The sequence below is a fragment of the Balaenoptera physalus genome (assembly GCF_965194825.1).
Source record: "Balaenoptera physalus genome assembly, chromosome: 2".
Lineage (NCBI taxonomy): Eukaryota > Metazoa > Chordata > Mammalia > Artiodactyla > Balaenopteridae > Balaenoptera > Balaenoptera physalus.
The window spans coordinates 102,632,037-102,645,537 of record NC_138883.1 but is presented as its reverse complement, the minus strand read 5'-3'; the positions used below and the strand labels follow the sequence as shown (position 1 = coordinate 102,645,537).

At 35.1% G+C, this 13,501-nt stretch overlaps 1 protein-coding gene across 15 annotated transcripts in view; it reads right to left on the bottom strand.

Annotated features, from left to right (window-relative positions):
• TCF12 (transcription factor 12) overlaps positions 1-13,501 on the bottom strand; it is a 373,830-nt gene that overhangs the window by 26,140 nt on the left and 334,189 nt on the right. For 5 of the 15 annotated variants that reach the window (XM_082446357.1, XM_082446349.1, XM_082446362.1 and 2 more), the window contains 4 exons: positions 12,519-12,597; positions 4,348-4,424; positions 3,261-3,332; positions 2,302-2,508 (listed from right to left, as the gene is read on the bottom strand). In XM_082446357.1, coding sequence (XP_082302483.1) covers positions 2,302-2,508; positions 3,261-3,332; positions 4,348-4,424; positions 12,519-12,597 — 435 coding nt within the window. The remainder of the gene's footprint in view (positions 1-2,301; positions 2,509-3,260; positions 3,333-4,347; positions 4,425-12,518; positions 12,598-13,501) is intronic. The other 10 variants (XM_082446355.1, XM_082446358.1, XM_082446356.1 and 7 more) reach the window with 3 other exon arrangements.

Sequence of the window (13,501 nt, the reverse complement as noted above, 5' to 3'; positions counted from 1 at the left end):
TATGAAAAGAGTTGATTCCACATAAGTAGGTACAAAGCATGTAAGCAAGGCTCCTGGCAGTACTGATGCAAGCCCTCAGACATGAATAACAGCCACCAGGATAAGAGTTTTCCTCAACAATATGCCTAAGACTTAGCTGGGACAGTCACTGACTGACTGTGATCTTCATTTCATTCCATTCTTTGGTCTTTCTGCTGAAACTGAGAACTGAGTACTCACAGCTAAGAAGTTCATTTCAGTAGGATGGGAGCTGAATACTAACTCATCTGACATTGTCAGATTTTGTCAGTTAATAACTTTTGAGGGTAAGCCTGGCAGAAACATCTGCATCTCCACCTCCATTAGTGACTGGAGAGGGTGTGGATATAGTAGATGATGTCTGGCAGACTTTTCTCAGCTCTGTGTCCTCTAAGAAGGTTATAAAAACTGAAGGAAGACCTTGATAGACAAACTCAGCAATAGCTTGGGCTTAGTTGCTGCAGCACTGATGCTGCTTCTCAGACTAAGCCAGACTCACCTCATGTTTCAGGAACTCTCTTTTTCTAGATTACCTTGAATTTTTTTCCTTTTTAAAGAATATCTCTGGCAGCTCTCAAGTAGGGAGCATATTCCTAGTGAATATAATGGAAGTTACTTTCTTAATTAAAAGTTTCAGGGCAGTATCTAATATTAGAAACAATTTTTCCCTTAACAAGTTCTTTTAAAATGCACTAGGTTTTTACATGGTTTGGAGGACTGGATTTTGAAAAATCTCTTTTCCAACTTATATCCAAAGTTGGTAAAAACAACCTCCCAAAGATAGAAGTTCCATTTCATATAAATTCTATATTTATGTGGGAGAAGCCAGAGATATATCATATATTGTAGCAGATAAACTGGAGAAAGGAGCAGTGGGCTATTAACAATGAAGAATTAAAAAAACGATTAAGAGGTGAGGACTAAGAATTGCAAATACTGCAGCTGAGACAAGCTTAGGATTCAAACATACTGATTTTCAAGTCATTCTTCTAAATAAGGATAAACAGTATTTCAGCAAAGTAATAATTTATACTTGCAACAAATGCTATCTTATTATACTGTTAAAGTTATTTTATTACTACCACTAATAGTGATTACAATATTCCCTTATATTTCTAGGAATTCAGTAATTTAAAAATGTTTTCACATTTATAAGTTTATCAATAGCAACGAAAGCTAATTTAAAAGAAGTCTTAATTTCAAGATCTTCTGATATTAAAAAACAAAAACAAAAAACTGGTTGTTAAGATATGTGGGCATCTAACGTCACCTATGTTGCTGAAAACACTGTTCTTAGGAAACCAGGCAGCCTTGTTTGATGTTTACTTCAGCAACTCCAGAATGAATATAAATGGCTGTCTGATATATGAATGTGAATGTGAAAATCTGGAACCAATCCTATTTTACAGAACACAAGACTTCAGCATTTGGGGCACCTAATTATTGCGATGATAGGTGAATTTTAGCCTTGATCACACGGCTTACAGCTAGAAATCTGTTTCATAGGAGAATATTTCACGGCATGCAATGAATCTTAAAAACCATGCCATAAACATGCAAACACATGGTTTCAGTTAAATAGCAGATTCAAAAAGAGCTTCATTCCTTTAAAACATAATTTGTATAAAAAACAATGTAAGACATTCGACACAGAATTTTTGATGTGCATGGCTGCAGAATTTTACTTTTTTCCTCCTTTAAAGAACTACCACGTTAAAAAAAAAAAGGGATTGAACGATTTTACTCTCTTCAGGGATTAATCTAAAATTGTTTCCTTTCATTGTCACTTAAATTACAGTCATTCTTATAACTACCCCACATTTTTCCTTCATTTGGGAATAAAGCTTAAATTTGGACCTGTACAAATAATATTACATTCGTTCTACTATTGAAGGCTGGTTCCAAATTATAATAAACAGCTTTTCTAGACCAGAACCCTTGAAATTCAGTCTTGCTTTATTGATTTTGATATTAAGACTTTCTACAACTGTTTCAAGGCAAAAACTGTTCTGCCAATTATTACCTATCTGGAAAAAAAATCCAAGTTTAAGCTAAAATGATCTCTGTAGAAAGTTTCTGCTTTTTGCACATGGTCATAGTAGGATTTTAAGGGCCAATGCTCAGCCAATGACCCTGCCCAAGACAGTAAAAGAAATTCTTAAAAGCCCCTCTACCTTCCTTCCTTACAGAAAGAAGGAACCTCTCTCCCTGAAAGATTTCATGAAAAACATGTAGGACAATACGCTTCAGAAGTTATTTCAAAAAGGATGAGCACTATTTTACCATTGAAGCAGGTCGACTGCTTGTAACAAGGCTTGATCCACCATAGTTTGAATTGAGGCTTCCAATTGGTGCATTATGGGATGGTCCCAATAAACTGTGTATATCACTGTGACCAGCAGGCAAACTGGTGGAAGGTCCCACGGCATGGTTCCGCAGCACATGGATAGCATCATCCAGTCTGTCCAAACGATCCTCCATTCGAGATTGCTGTAGGGATTGAAAAAAGACATGGAGGTTACTGATGTTATCTATTACATTCATTAAACTGCTATGTTTCCTACTTTGAGATATAGGGAAGACAGCAAGTGAATATGCAATATCAAGTAGCTTCAAAAGAAGCTACCTGTACTACGAATCAACAATTAAAGAAAGGATATTTGTAGACTATGCTAAATTAACAAAGCTTCAGAAGCAAATCACTGCTTCATAAAATCTATTTACCAATATAGCATGAGGTTATTTCTTTTAGCTTCTACAAAAGCTGAAGGCTACTCTACTGTGTCTGATACTCAATTATCATTGATAAAAAAGATAACCTGTACTTTAACACTGATCTTTGAAATCAGGGCAATTTGGGGGAGGGTCTTCAAATCCATCAAATTTAAGTTGTAATTTTGTTTTAAGTGAATATTTTTAATACCTATCTGAAATGGTGACCACATCCAAATGTGCTCTTTCAAAAAACTGATGAAATGATATTGTCTGTCTGTGAATATACACATGCCCCATCCACAAACATATTAGAATTTAAGAAAATAAAAGCACATGCCAGTAGAGCTCTTTTAAAAAGAATCACACTCAACAAAAGCCTATTCTTACATATTGTTACAAAAACGAAAATAGTCATTGTTTGATTTTAAAAGACTCTGGAGTCTGTACAGGCTTGATGATTTTAAATGGATAATAGGAAGTATAATTAATTGAAACACAAAAAAGGCACCATCTAAAAGAAATAGTACCTCACAGACATCCTTTAAGAAGGACATTGCATCTTGCAAATGCTCGTGAAGTTGCTGCTCAACTCGATTTTTCTGGCAAAGTCAAGACAGAACAGGAGGCAAAGCACAGGTTAAGATTAACTCCAAAAGAGATGAGGAAATAGCTGATGTGCATGTCAGCATAACATGTTAGTAAAGTTAACGCGGAGACCTGCAAGATCTACTTGTATTAAGGTATGAGAAGGCTGGGATTTAACAGCAAAGTTATAAGGTTAGCATCTAAATAGCACACATTGCTTATATTTGCTTATATGTGAGAAGAAAACTTTCCTTTAATTTAAAATGTTCTGTTAGTCACAGAAAAAGAACTTTTCTATTTGCAACCTGGAATTACTGAATGATAGCATGACTTAACATTCCATCAAGTCATCCTTATTTTGTTTTTATAATGCTTCGTAATTCTGTGGTAAGTATAGAAAGGCAACAGTAGTTAACATCCTACCACAAATTCTTCACGCTCAATACCTAGACAGGCTCCTTTATTCTACTGCTTTGTTTGTCAATGGTTTTGCTTGTACAATTTACATAATACATTCTTTTTTAAAAAAGAAAACATGGGAAACAATAATCTTCCTGACAAAAATAACTGATGTTACATTTAAAAATTTTAACAGAAATGTAATAAACTATACACAGTATCATCATATGAGAAAGAGTAAAATACAACCATTTTGCAGTGCTGGACTAATTTTCTCTTACTTGGTCTGTGTTTTTTTTTTTCTTCTTTAAATTTCCTTTACATGTAAACATAAAATTATAGTAAAATTAAACCCTAGATCTGTCAAAGAAACAAAAATCCCATAACACTATTTTAATACCAGCTGTCCTGAGACCAGAAGCCTGATGTCCCAAAGAACAGATGGTAAAAGGCACACCCAATGTGTCTTATATAGTTCAACTAAATCAGGCCATTTGTTAGCAAAGAATTCGTGTGTAATGCTATCCTACTGTTTTTTCATTGTTACTCAAGATTTTCTGGAAAAAAAAAAAAAAAGAACTCCACACTATTAGATAAAAGAGACCTTGTATGTTTCTCGGAGGCTCTTACCAGGGAGTGGAGTGAGTTTTCATAGCTTGGGGATGAAGGGGCTTGCCCTCCAGGTCTGGGCCACTGACTGGTACCTGTTAAAACAAAACCCAAAAGCACCCACACACCTTGGTTAACTCAGTGATCTTGATAATGTTCTGAAGGAAAGGGTAAAGATATATTGTAAGTATGCATAAATTTACGTGAAAATTTTTGTTCAGTCTTCAGCATGTTACTGGCTACTGATAAACCCAACACATTAAAAAATTTTTTTCATTATTAATATAACTGTGTAGGGAGTTGAGAAAAAAAACTATACTTTAAAACATAACTGGGCTTCCCTGGTGGCGCAGTGGTTGAGAATCTGCCTGCCAATGCAGGGAACACGGGTTCGAGCCCTGGTCTGGGAGGATCCCACATGCCGCGGAGCGACTGGGCCCGTGAGCCACAACTCCTGAGCCTGCACGTCTGGAGCCTGTGCTCCGCAACAGGAGGGGCCACGGCAGTGAGAGGCCCGCGCACCGTGATGAGGAGTGGACCCCGCTCGCCACAACTAGAGAAAGCCCTCGCACAGAAACGAAGACCCAACACAGCCATAAATAAATAAATAAATGAATAAAATTTTAAAAAACAAAAAAAAAACCCAAAAAAACCCACATAACTACATTTATGTTTTCATGTTCTTCACACTCTGTCCACATGCACACATATCTTGAGAAAATGTACTTAAAATATGCATAATTTAAAATTCTGTCCCTCCCCCCATATTTTTAATCTTTATGATCATGCTATTAATGACTTACATTAATATTCACCTGATTCTCTACATCATAATTTGCTTAACCACCGTTACCTCACTGCTAGACATTTTGGTTGCTTTCATTTGGCTATTATGAATAGTAATTGAATATCACTATATTATGAACGGTAATACTGTGTTTTTTCTTTTGGGGAATATGTCTAAGGATAAATAGCATTTCTAAGTTAAAAGGTATGAACATATTTATGATCCTTAATTCATAAGGCCAAAACTGCTTTCTAAAGGGTCATGTTAACTTGTGCCTCCAGTAATGCACAAATGCACCAATTTCAAATGATTGCAAATACATTTAGGATTATCTGCTAAAAATTTTCCCAACATAATTTACACCAAAACATATTATTTAATTTGGAAAATATCATCATGAAAATTTTTCTTTTTTAAATTTACTTATTTATTTTCTTTTTTTGGGTGTGTTGGGTCTTCACTGCTGCACGTGGGCTCTAGAGTACAGGCTCAGTAGTTGTGGCACACGGGCTTAGTTGCTCTGTGGCATGTGGGATCTTCCCGGACCAGGGCTTGAACGCGTGTCCCCTGCATTGGCAGGTGGATTCTTAACGACTGAGCCACCAGGGAAGCCCCATCACGAAAATTTTGTTAAATGTTGTTTGCTCTTCAACTTTAGAAAAGTGGCAATGTAATAAAAAAAAGAAGACAGAAGAAGCAAGGATACAAGTTCAGAACAGAAAGAATAAAAAGGAAAAAAAAAAACAGAAGAAAAAAATAAAAGGATTAATTCATTCATGTATTGGGGAGAATGCAGTGTTTTAAAATAGCTTTAGGGACCTCCCTAGTGGTCCAGTGGGTAAGACTCCACGCTCCCAATGCAGGGGGCCCAGGTTCAACTGGTCGGGGAACTAGATCCCACATGCATGCTGCAACTAAGAGTTCACATGCCACAACTAAAGATCCCACGTGCCACAACTAAGACCTGGCACAGCCAAAATAAATAAATAAAATAAATAATAAATAAATATTAAAAAAAATAAAATAGCTTTAAATAGCTTTAAAATAACCAAAATAGCTTTAAAAAGAAAAAGACAAAACAAATGATTGAAAATCTTTACTATTTGAAAGTAAGTTATGTATAGAAAATAATGAAGACTGTTCAATTAAATACATGGTTTTGTTCTTAACAAATCTTCAGTGACAAACTGAATTATCAATATATTAGAAATCTGAAGTTGGAGAAGGTTTACTTAATTTGTCTTGTTTATTGCTAAATGAAATTTTAAACTATGTTCCACCAGGGCTTGTTGTTGCAGGTTAATCTGCCATATTTAGGAAACTAAAAACTTATGGGTAAATTGGAACTATTATAGTTCACTTTAGCTGAGTAACCTAGTAATTGTATTCTTATTAGTCATTTACATTTTGTTAAGTTGGATACATAGATTCTTAATAACCTGATTATATTTCACAGTTACATGAATACTGTTCTGATTATACAAAACAATTTTAAATACTAAAATTGTAAGAAAAATATATGTTATATACTTCATCAGCTAACAATTTTTTTTTAACTTGTAAGCAAACTACAAATTATTCTGAGTACCATTAAAGGCTTCCTGCTAGACATACAAATGTAATCATAACCACATAAATTATGGACAATCTAAACCTGCCCACTGAAACAGAAGCCTTGTGGGCTAATTTTATAATTAGCAAGTAGAATTTAGCAACCAGAAAAATCCAGTAACTGACTACATGAAGAATTCGTATAAAAACAACCAGCTAACACTTTACCATTGATTTCAGTGCATCAGTGCTTTCCAAAACTGATGTAGAATTGTGAATTTTTATGTGGATAAGAGGTTAATCATGATCTATTTTGAAAAAGACCCGAAATTATTTTTAAAAGTTTCCCTTAATGTTTACAATATTTTATTTTCAATAATTTCCCCCAACATCCTTGGGTGATCAGCCTGTGACAGAACCTGATTATTACATTACTTAATTTGTGTGGATTATTAATACAAGTTTATATTTAAACACCTCAGAACTGTTAGCACACATCTGCTTTGCAAAACAGGCAATTTTTGTGGTTCTTCACTAGCTTAGTGTTGAGGAATGAGATGTGTGCACAGAGTTACTCAGGCAAGAAATCACCTATATTCATTATTTTTTTGACAGTGACATGAAGTAACTATGCTAACGTCTATCTTCAAAATATACTTTATTAAACTGGAAAAATATACATATACTCAAACCTATTTTGTTTTTATTATAGATTGGGCTGCCCCACTGTGACGTACTTGATTAAAATAGAATACTGACATGGTTAAATCACTGTTGTCTGTTTGAACTTCATACTAATGCCAAGTTGTATTTCATGGACTGAGCACTTTAAACCCCACTTAGTCATTTCAAAAATTCATGCTATTGGTCACAAAGGGGATGGCTGGATAGTTAGACAGACTGAGTTAGCTCAACAGAAGTCAATCCTATGGCTGGTAAAGCTCAAAAAAGGGCATGGAAGTTTAGTGGATACTGGGAATCAGCAGACCTGCATTCTGGTTGATCTGTACTATCAATTAATCTTGAGTCCTGACTATAAAATAGGCACTCACAGTTTTTTGTTTTTGTTTTTAATCTGCCTTTATGAAGCGAATGAGGTAAAAGATATGAATGCACTCACTCTGAGAGCCTAAAGGTCTTTTTGACCATGAGACATTACTATTATTTCTTCCTAATGATAGATCTATCATGTAATCAATGAAGAAAAAAGATACATAGATTTTTGTAATTCTGGCCCACTGACGGCTTATTAGCTATGGATGAGAACTTTGGGGTTGTGAATGGAATTCAAATTCTAGACAGAGACCATAATGCTGTAGAATACCTCTGACACTAGACAGATCTGCATCTTTGTCTTTTTATAAACCTGGTGCATGAATAAAATATACAAATTTATTTAGAATCATACTGGTATCTTTATCTCTAGCTTGTAATCACCAACTGTAGCATTATTACACAAATATGGAAAAACAAAAGTACAAAGGCTAAAAACCTAAGGGGCTTCCCAGAGAAGAGGTTATTTCCCCCTTTCCTTCCCTGTCACCTGCTATCTGGTGGTAGACATGCACAGAGGTTTTGGGCTTATACTACTTCCTTCTGTTAGATAAGGGCAAGCTTTCAACTATTTATATAGTTAACAATTTTTGTAATTGCCCTGAGCTTTTTAGTGACCACCCCCAAAAGCTAGGTGTTATTCAAGGATTATAATAAACGTACTTATATCAAAATTTATTGACTACTTCCAGAGAACAAGTTAGCTGACAAGGATAAGAGAATCCAATTATTTGGCTAGAAAATCTGGAAAGGCTTTCTTTGATCACTAAATCTAAAATTCACCCAGTGTTTCTGATCTGTTCTCACTCTGAGTGGGATTCAGTAATATGCCACCTAATAAAACTGGTTAATAAATTTAGAGAATAGATAACATCATTTTGCATGGCTGAGAGAAATTCTTAGGACTATTTACCATGCATTTTCTTATTTTGTTAGTTGTTTCCCTTTGTAATCTCACCCTAAACTCAAACTTTCATGAGATACTCCACACTTGGAAAAGGTTGAATAATCCTAAATGTAGCACTGAATGCTTTGCTTTCCACAATCTGGCCCCAGCCAACCTTTCCACTTCCAATATGTGAAGAGTTCATAATCAGTCATCTCAATGACTCTGGATGAACAGGTGATGATGCACTTTCTTACATCTTGATCTCTGTCATGCTCTCTTCTTTTATACTCAAAGTTTTTTCTCCTTTATACTCTCTTCATGAAGTACATCCGGAGAACTGTAGTTTAGAGTAAATTCTGACGGTTCTATTTTCATGTGTTTATCTCTATTTTCTCAACTAAACTGAAAACTTGCTGAAGTCAGGTAACTGCTTTAACACCAGGCATACTGACAGATGATAAAAATAAATATCTCATTGATGAAATGAGCCTAAACTGAGGAATCCTTTCTCCCCTATCTCATCTCCTCCCACTCCCTCTTTATTTTTATTGTGGATGTTCTGAAGATTGTTATTGAGTACTGCGATTATTAAACTTTTATTCATTGATATTCTAGAAGGAGGTAAAGAAAGGTGAAGAGTGGTTTTGTTTGTCTGCTTTCCAAGTTCCCTTAGTAAACACATTCTCTTTTTTTTTTTCTTTTTCACATCTTTATTGGAGTATAAATGCTTTACAATGTTGTGAGTAAACACATTCTCTTAACTCAAATACTCATGTCTTTTCTCAAAGGACAACTGTATTAGACACAGCCATACTTCTACCTCGCTGCTAGAGCCCAGATTTTGCTCAGAAGGTGGGGGAGGGTGTCCATCCTTTCCTACTGTGAACAAAGAAAGAGTAATTCTATTCTTAGCTCTTAGGAGAAATCCTAATGACTAAGACAAACATGGTGGTCCCATTTCTGTTGAGTAACTCTGTTAAGCCCAGTGTTGGTCAATGAATCATGAGGGAAAATCTGTTGAAGAGGCTTCTGGAAAAAGATTCTTAAAAGACATATAATAGATGATCCTTTTTCTTACATGAGACATGGTTATGTCCATATGTGGTACCTTCAACTGCTGTCTTGCCACCAGCCTAAGAAAGAATTGCAAAGAAATAGAGCAGGAGCCCTGACTGGTCCAGAAACTTGCCCTGCTATGGGCTTTATACAAGATATCCAAAATCCCCTTATTATTTAATCCAGTCCAGACAAGAGTTTCTCTTCCTTTCAGCCTAAAGTATCCTAACTAAAACAATATCATCATCTCAGAAGCTTCTTTCTCGTAAGCATTTTCTATGCAGGAATGTTATGTTCTTAGTCTGAAAAGTTCCCAAGGAAAATGAGCAGGATTTAAACAAGAATGATGAATGCCTTAGAAACTGCCTATGTTGCTTTGCACCTGTGCAACTATTCTTACAAGGTCTGTCCTGAGTCTAACTGATGCTCAGGCATAAGGAAGAGGGCAAGTGTAGAGCGCACATAGCGGGGAGGAGTTTTTACTCTAGATGATAGGCTCCTGCCACACAAGGTACATATTACCTTATTAAATAAAAGTTTAATAATCGCAGTACTCAATAACAATAATTTGTACATATTATATAGGAGCTCTGGTTTGCTCTATCTTTTTCATTTTTCCTTCAACTGTGAATACTTCATCACCCATTGCTTTCCTTTTTTTCTTCCTCCCTTTCCATGTCTGCTCTGCCAGTCTGGGGGTGTGTGTGTGTGTGTGGGGTGCGGTTATAAGAAGAAAACACTAGATACAGGAGATTAGAGACAGAGATGCACCTGTATAAAATCAGTCTTTGATGCCATTTCAACAGGAGTATATGAAAATATTTTTCTTTTGAGTATGACTGCTGAATTGAAAAAAGAAGCCTATTAATACCTTCATTACACAATTTAACATTTCACAGATTTTCATTAATCAGCTGAATTAAAGGTGGAAAGAGGATATCATCCATTAAACATCAAATAAAAATGGAGGAGAAGGGAAGGGTAAGCTGGGACAAAGTGAGAGAGTGGCATTGACATATATACACTACCAAATGTAAAACCGATAGCTAGTGGGAAGCAGCCGCATAGCATAGGGAGATCAGCTCGGTGCTTTGTGACCACCTAGAGGGGTGGGATAGGGAGGGTGGGAAGGAGACACAAGAGGGAGGGGATATGGGGATATATGTATACGTATAGCTGATTCACTTCGTTATAAAGCAGAAACTATCACACCATTGTAAAGCAACTATACTCCAATAAAGATGTTAAAAAAAAATAAACAAAATAAAAAAATAAATTCAAAAAAAAAATGGAGGAGGAAATGTGAGATTTTACTTTGGACCATTATTTTTTGAAAAACGTCTAAGTTTCTGATTCTTCATTTTACTGATGTCCCTGCATAGATGCTGAGCTCCTCTGCTGCCTGCCTTCCCAACCAGTGTTAATGGAAACCAAAGGACACTTTTATCTTACTGGGCTGGGTAGAGGAGAAGAGGCAGTGGGGACATACAGTAAGGGCCAATATAGCTACCTGAGATGAGAAAGTGAAACAGGCTGTGGCAAAAATGACACTGATAATTTTAGTAAAACTCTGCCAAGAGGGTGAGTATGGTTAAAGTTACATCATTCTTCCTGTAATTTCATCCCTCTGTTAAACAACAACTTTAAGTCAATGGGTCTTTCATAGTCCTGTCTATGTGGGGAACAGCTGTTCAACTTTTACTAGACAGCTGAAGCCATGGTGTCTGAGAAAGTGGCAGAACCCACTAATAGCTGAAAGCAGCTGCCAGCAGTTCATCATTTCCACACTGGAATGCTTCTTAGCAGAGTCACAGGCTAAATCACAGAGCACAGGTGATAGCCAGGGCCCTGATACACCAGAGCCTTGATTTTCAGAAACCCTGAACAATGCAAAAAGGCTTCGCAGCAACAACAACAACGCCACATGGACTGAACTAGTGACTTTGATCAGAAATAGAGAATCATTTCTGAGGTCAACTGTTGGAGGAAAATGGCAATTTTTACACAGTTGTCTAATGTCTTTTCCTTAGAACTAATACATTTCTTCTTTAGCATGGTTTTTCTCCAAACACTGCTCAGGAAACACATTCCAAGTTTTATAGCTTAACAGATCAGATCCAAGCATCTTCCTGTAATTTGATTTATTCCTAATAAATCAAAAAATTCCTATTTACAATAATAACAGTTGTATCTCAACAAATTTATACTGTAGGATAGTATCTGGAACTTGTTAAAGCTACTGTAAAAAAAACGGAAAAAAGCAATGCAAATCTGAACACTTATTTAACTCCACTAACAATATTCATACACATTCACAAAGAGTTTTCTTTAGCAAAAAAAACTACATTATCCCCAAGAATTTATATATATATATGAAATAATAACTCAGTGGACTTAAAAATAAAGACAAACTAGTGCAGAGTTTTTCATTTGAGTCTTATACATGGTATGTGGAAAATGCAGAGGATAAGGAAGAAAGAAGTTATATGTACTTCTAAATAGGTTATTTTATTTCCTATGTTAGCTTATCAAAATTTCTGATCCATCTCCTTCTCTATATTTTACCTTCATCCCAATTGCTTAGCCTTATTTTTTATCCTGTTATAATAATTGTTCTTAGAAATTATCACAAATTATTTTAAGAATCAGAGAAGATATGAACAAATAATTCAAACAGCAAACACTTCAATATTCTCCAAAATGAACTCAGGAGAAGGCTCTGTTTACATGTTTTCTCAGGATAGAAATGATTTTTTTGGTATGAGTTCTTACTATATTTTATTGAAAAATAAACTTCGAATATTTCCAAGTAGCCCCATGCATGTTATCAAGTAGTTAGATAAAACAAAAGCCTACCTGTGAGAGGTGAGGGTGATCCAACTGGTGTTGACGGATTTGATGGAAAACTACTGCTGGTATGGTCAGGAGAATAAATCTAACCAGAAAACAAAAGATATACACATATCAATGTGACAAAAGCAAAAATGTAAATCCATTTGCATGGAGTTATTTTTATAATCTAAGCTGCCACCCTTAAGGCTCAGAGTGAAAAACTGTTTAATCAATTTTAGAACTATTCCATCACATAAAGGCTATAGAAGCCCCAGTTTTAAAACTCGGATTAAAGAATATCATATATATTCTAATATGAGAGGAGTAAATAGATCATACCTATTTCTTTATTATCCTAGTTGAAAGTAATTTAAATTTCTAATTGCTAGAACAAAAAAGAGAAGTGATAAAAAAAAAAGAGAAGTGACTATAAAGTCAACAAGTCTGATAAACAATCTTTCTAGAATATACCATCTAAATAAATTTTATTCATTAAAAATAATCTTAGGAAACTGTTATCTTTTGAAGAGAACAGTCCTTAAAGATAGTTTTAAAAGTCAAAGAAAGTGATTTTTAAAAATAGTTATCCCTTATTTCTTTTAGAAAGTTGTTTGATTAACTACATTTTTGCCAAATTTAGCTCCTAATGATGTGTGAGTGTTGTAAAAAAATCAAACTTGCTTTCAAAGGATATTTTGTCACCCTTGAAGAAAGTGAAAAAACCCTGAAAGTTCTTAAAAAAATGTTCCCAAAATAATCTGTGGACTTTACCTCCTAAGAGGATAACATATCTGGATGCATAAATTTTGGTATTTTGGCTAAAGGTTTTGTTGCAACATTTTATATTTACTTCATATTGTTAAAAAAAATAGTGACAGAAATTCATTCAAGTTTACATAATTAACCATTAAACACTTAAAAAGTCTCCTTAATCCACGCACCAACGGATCCTAGGAACTCCTCTCTAGGACAATCCCATTCCTATAACAGGCATCATAAGTCATCTT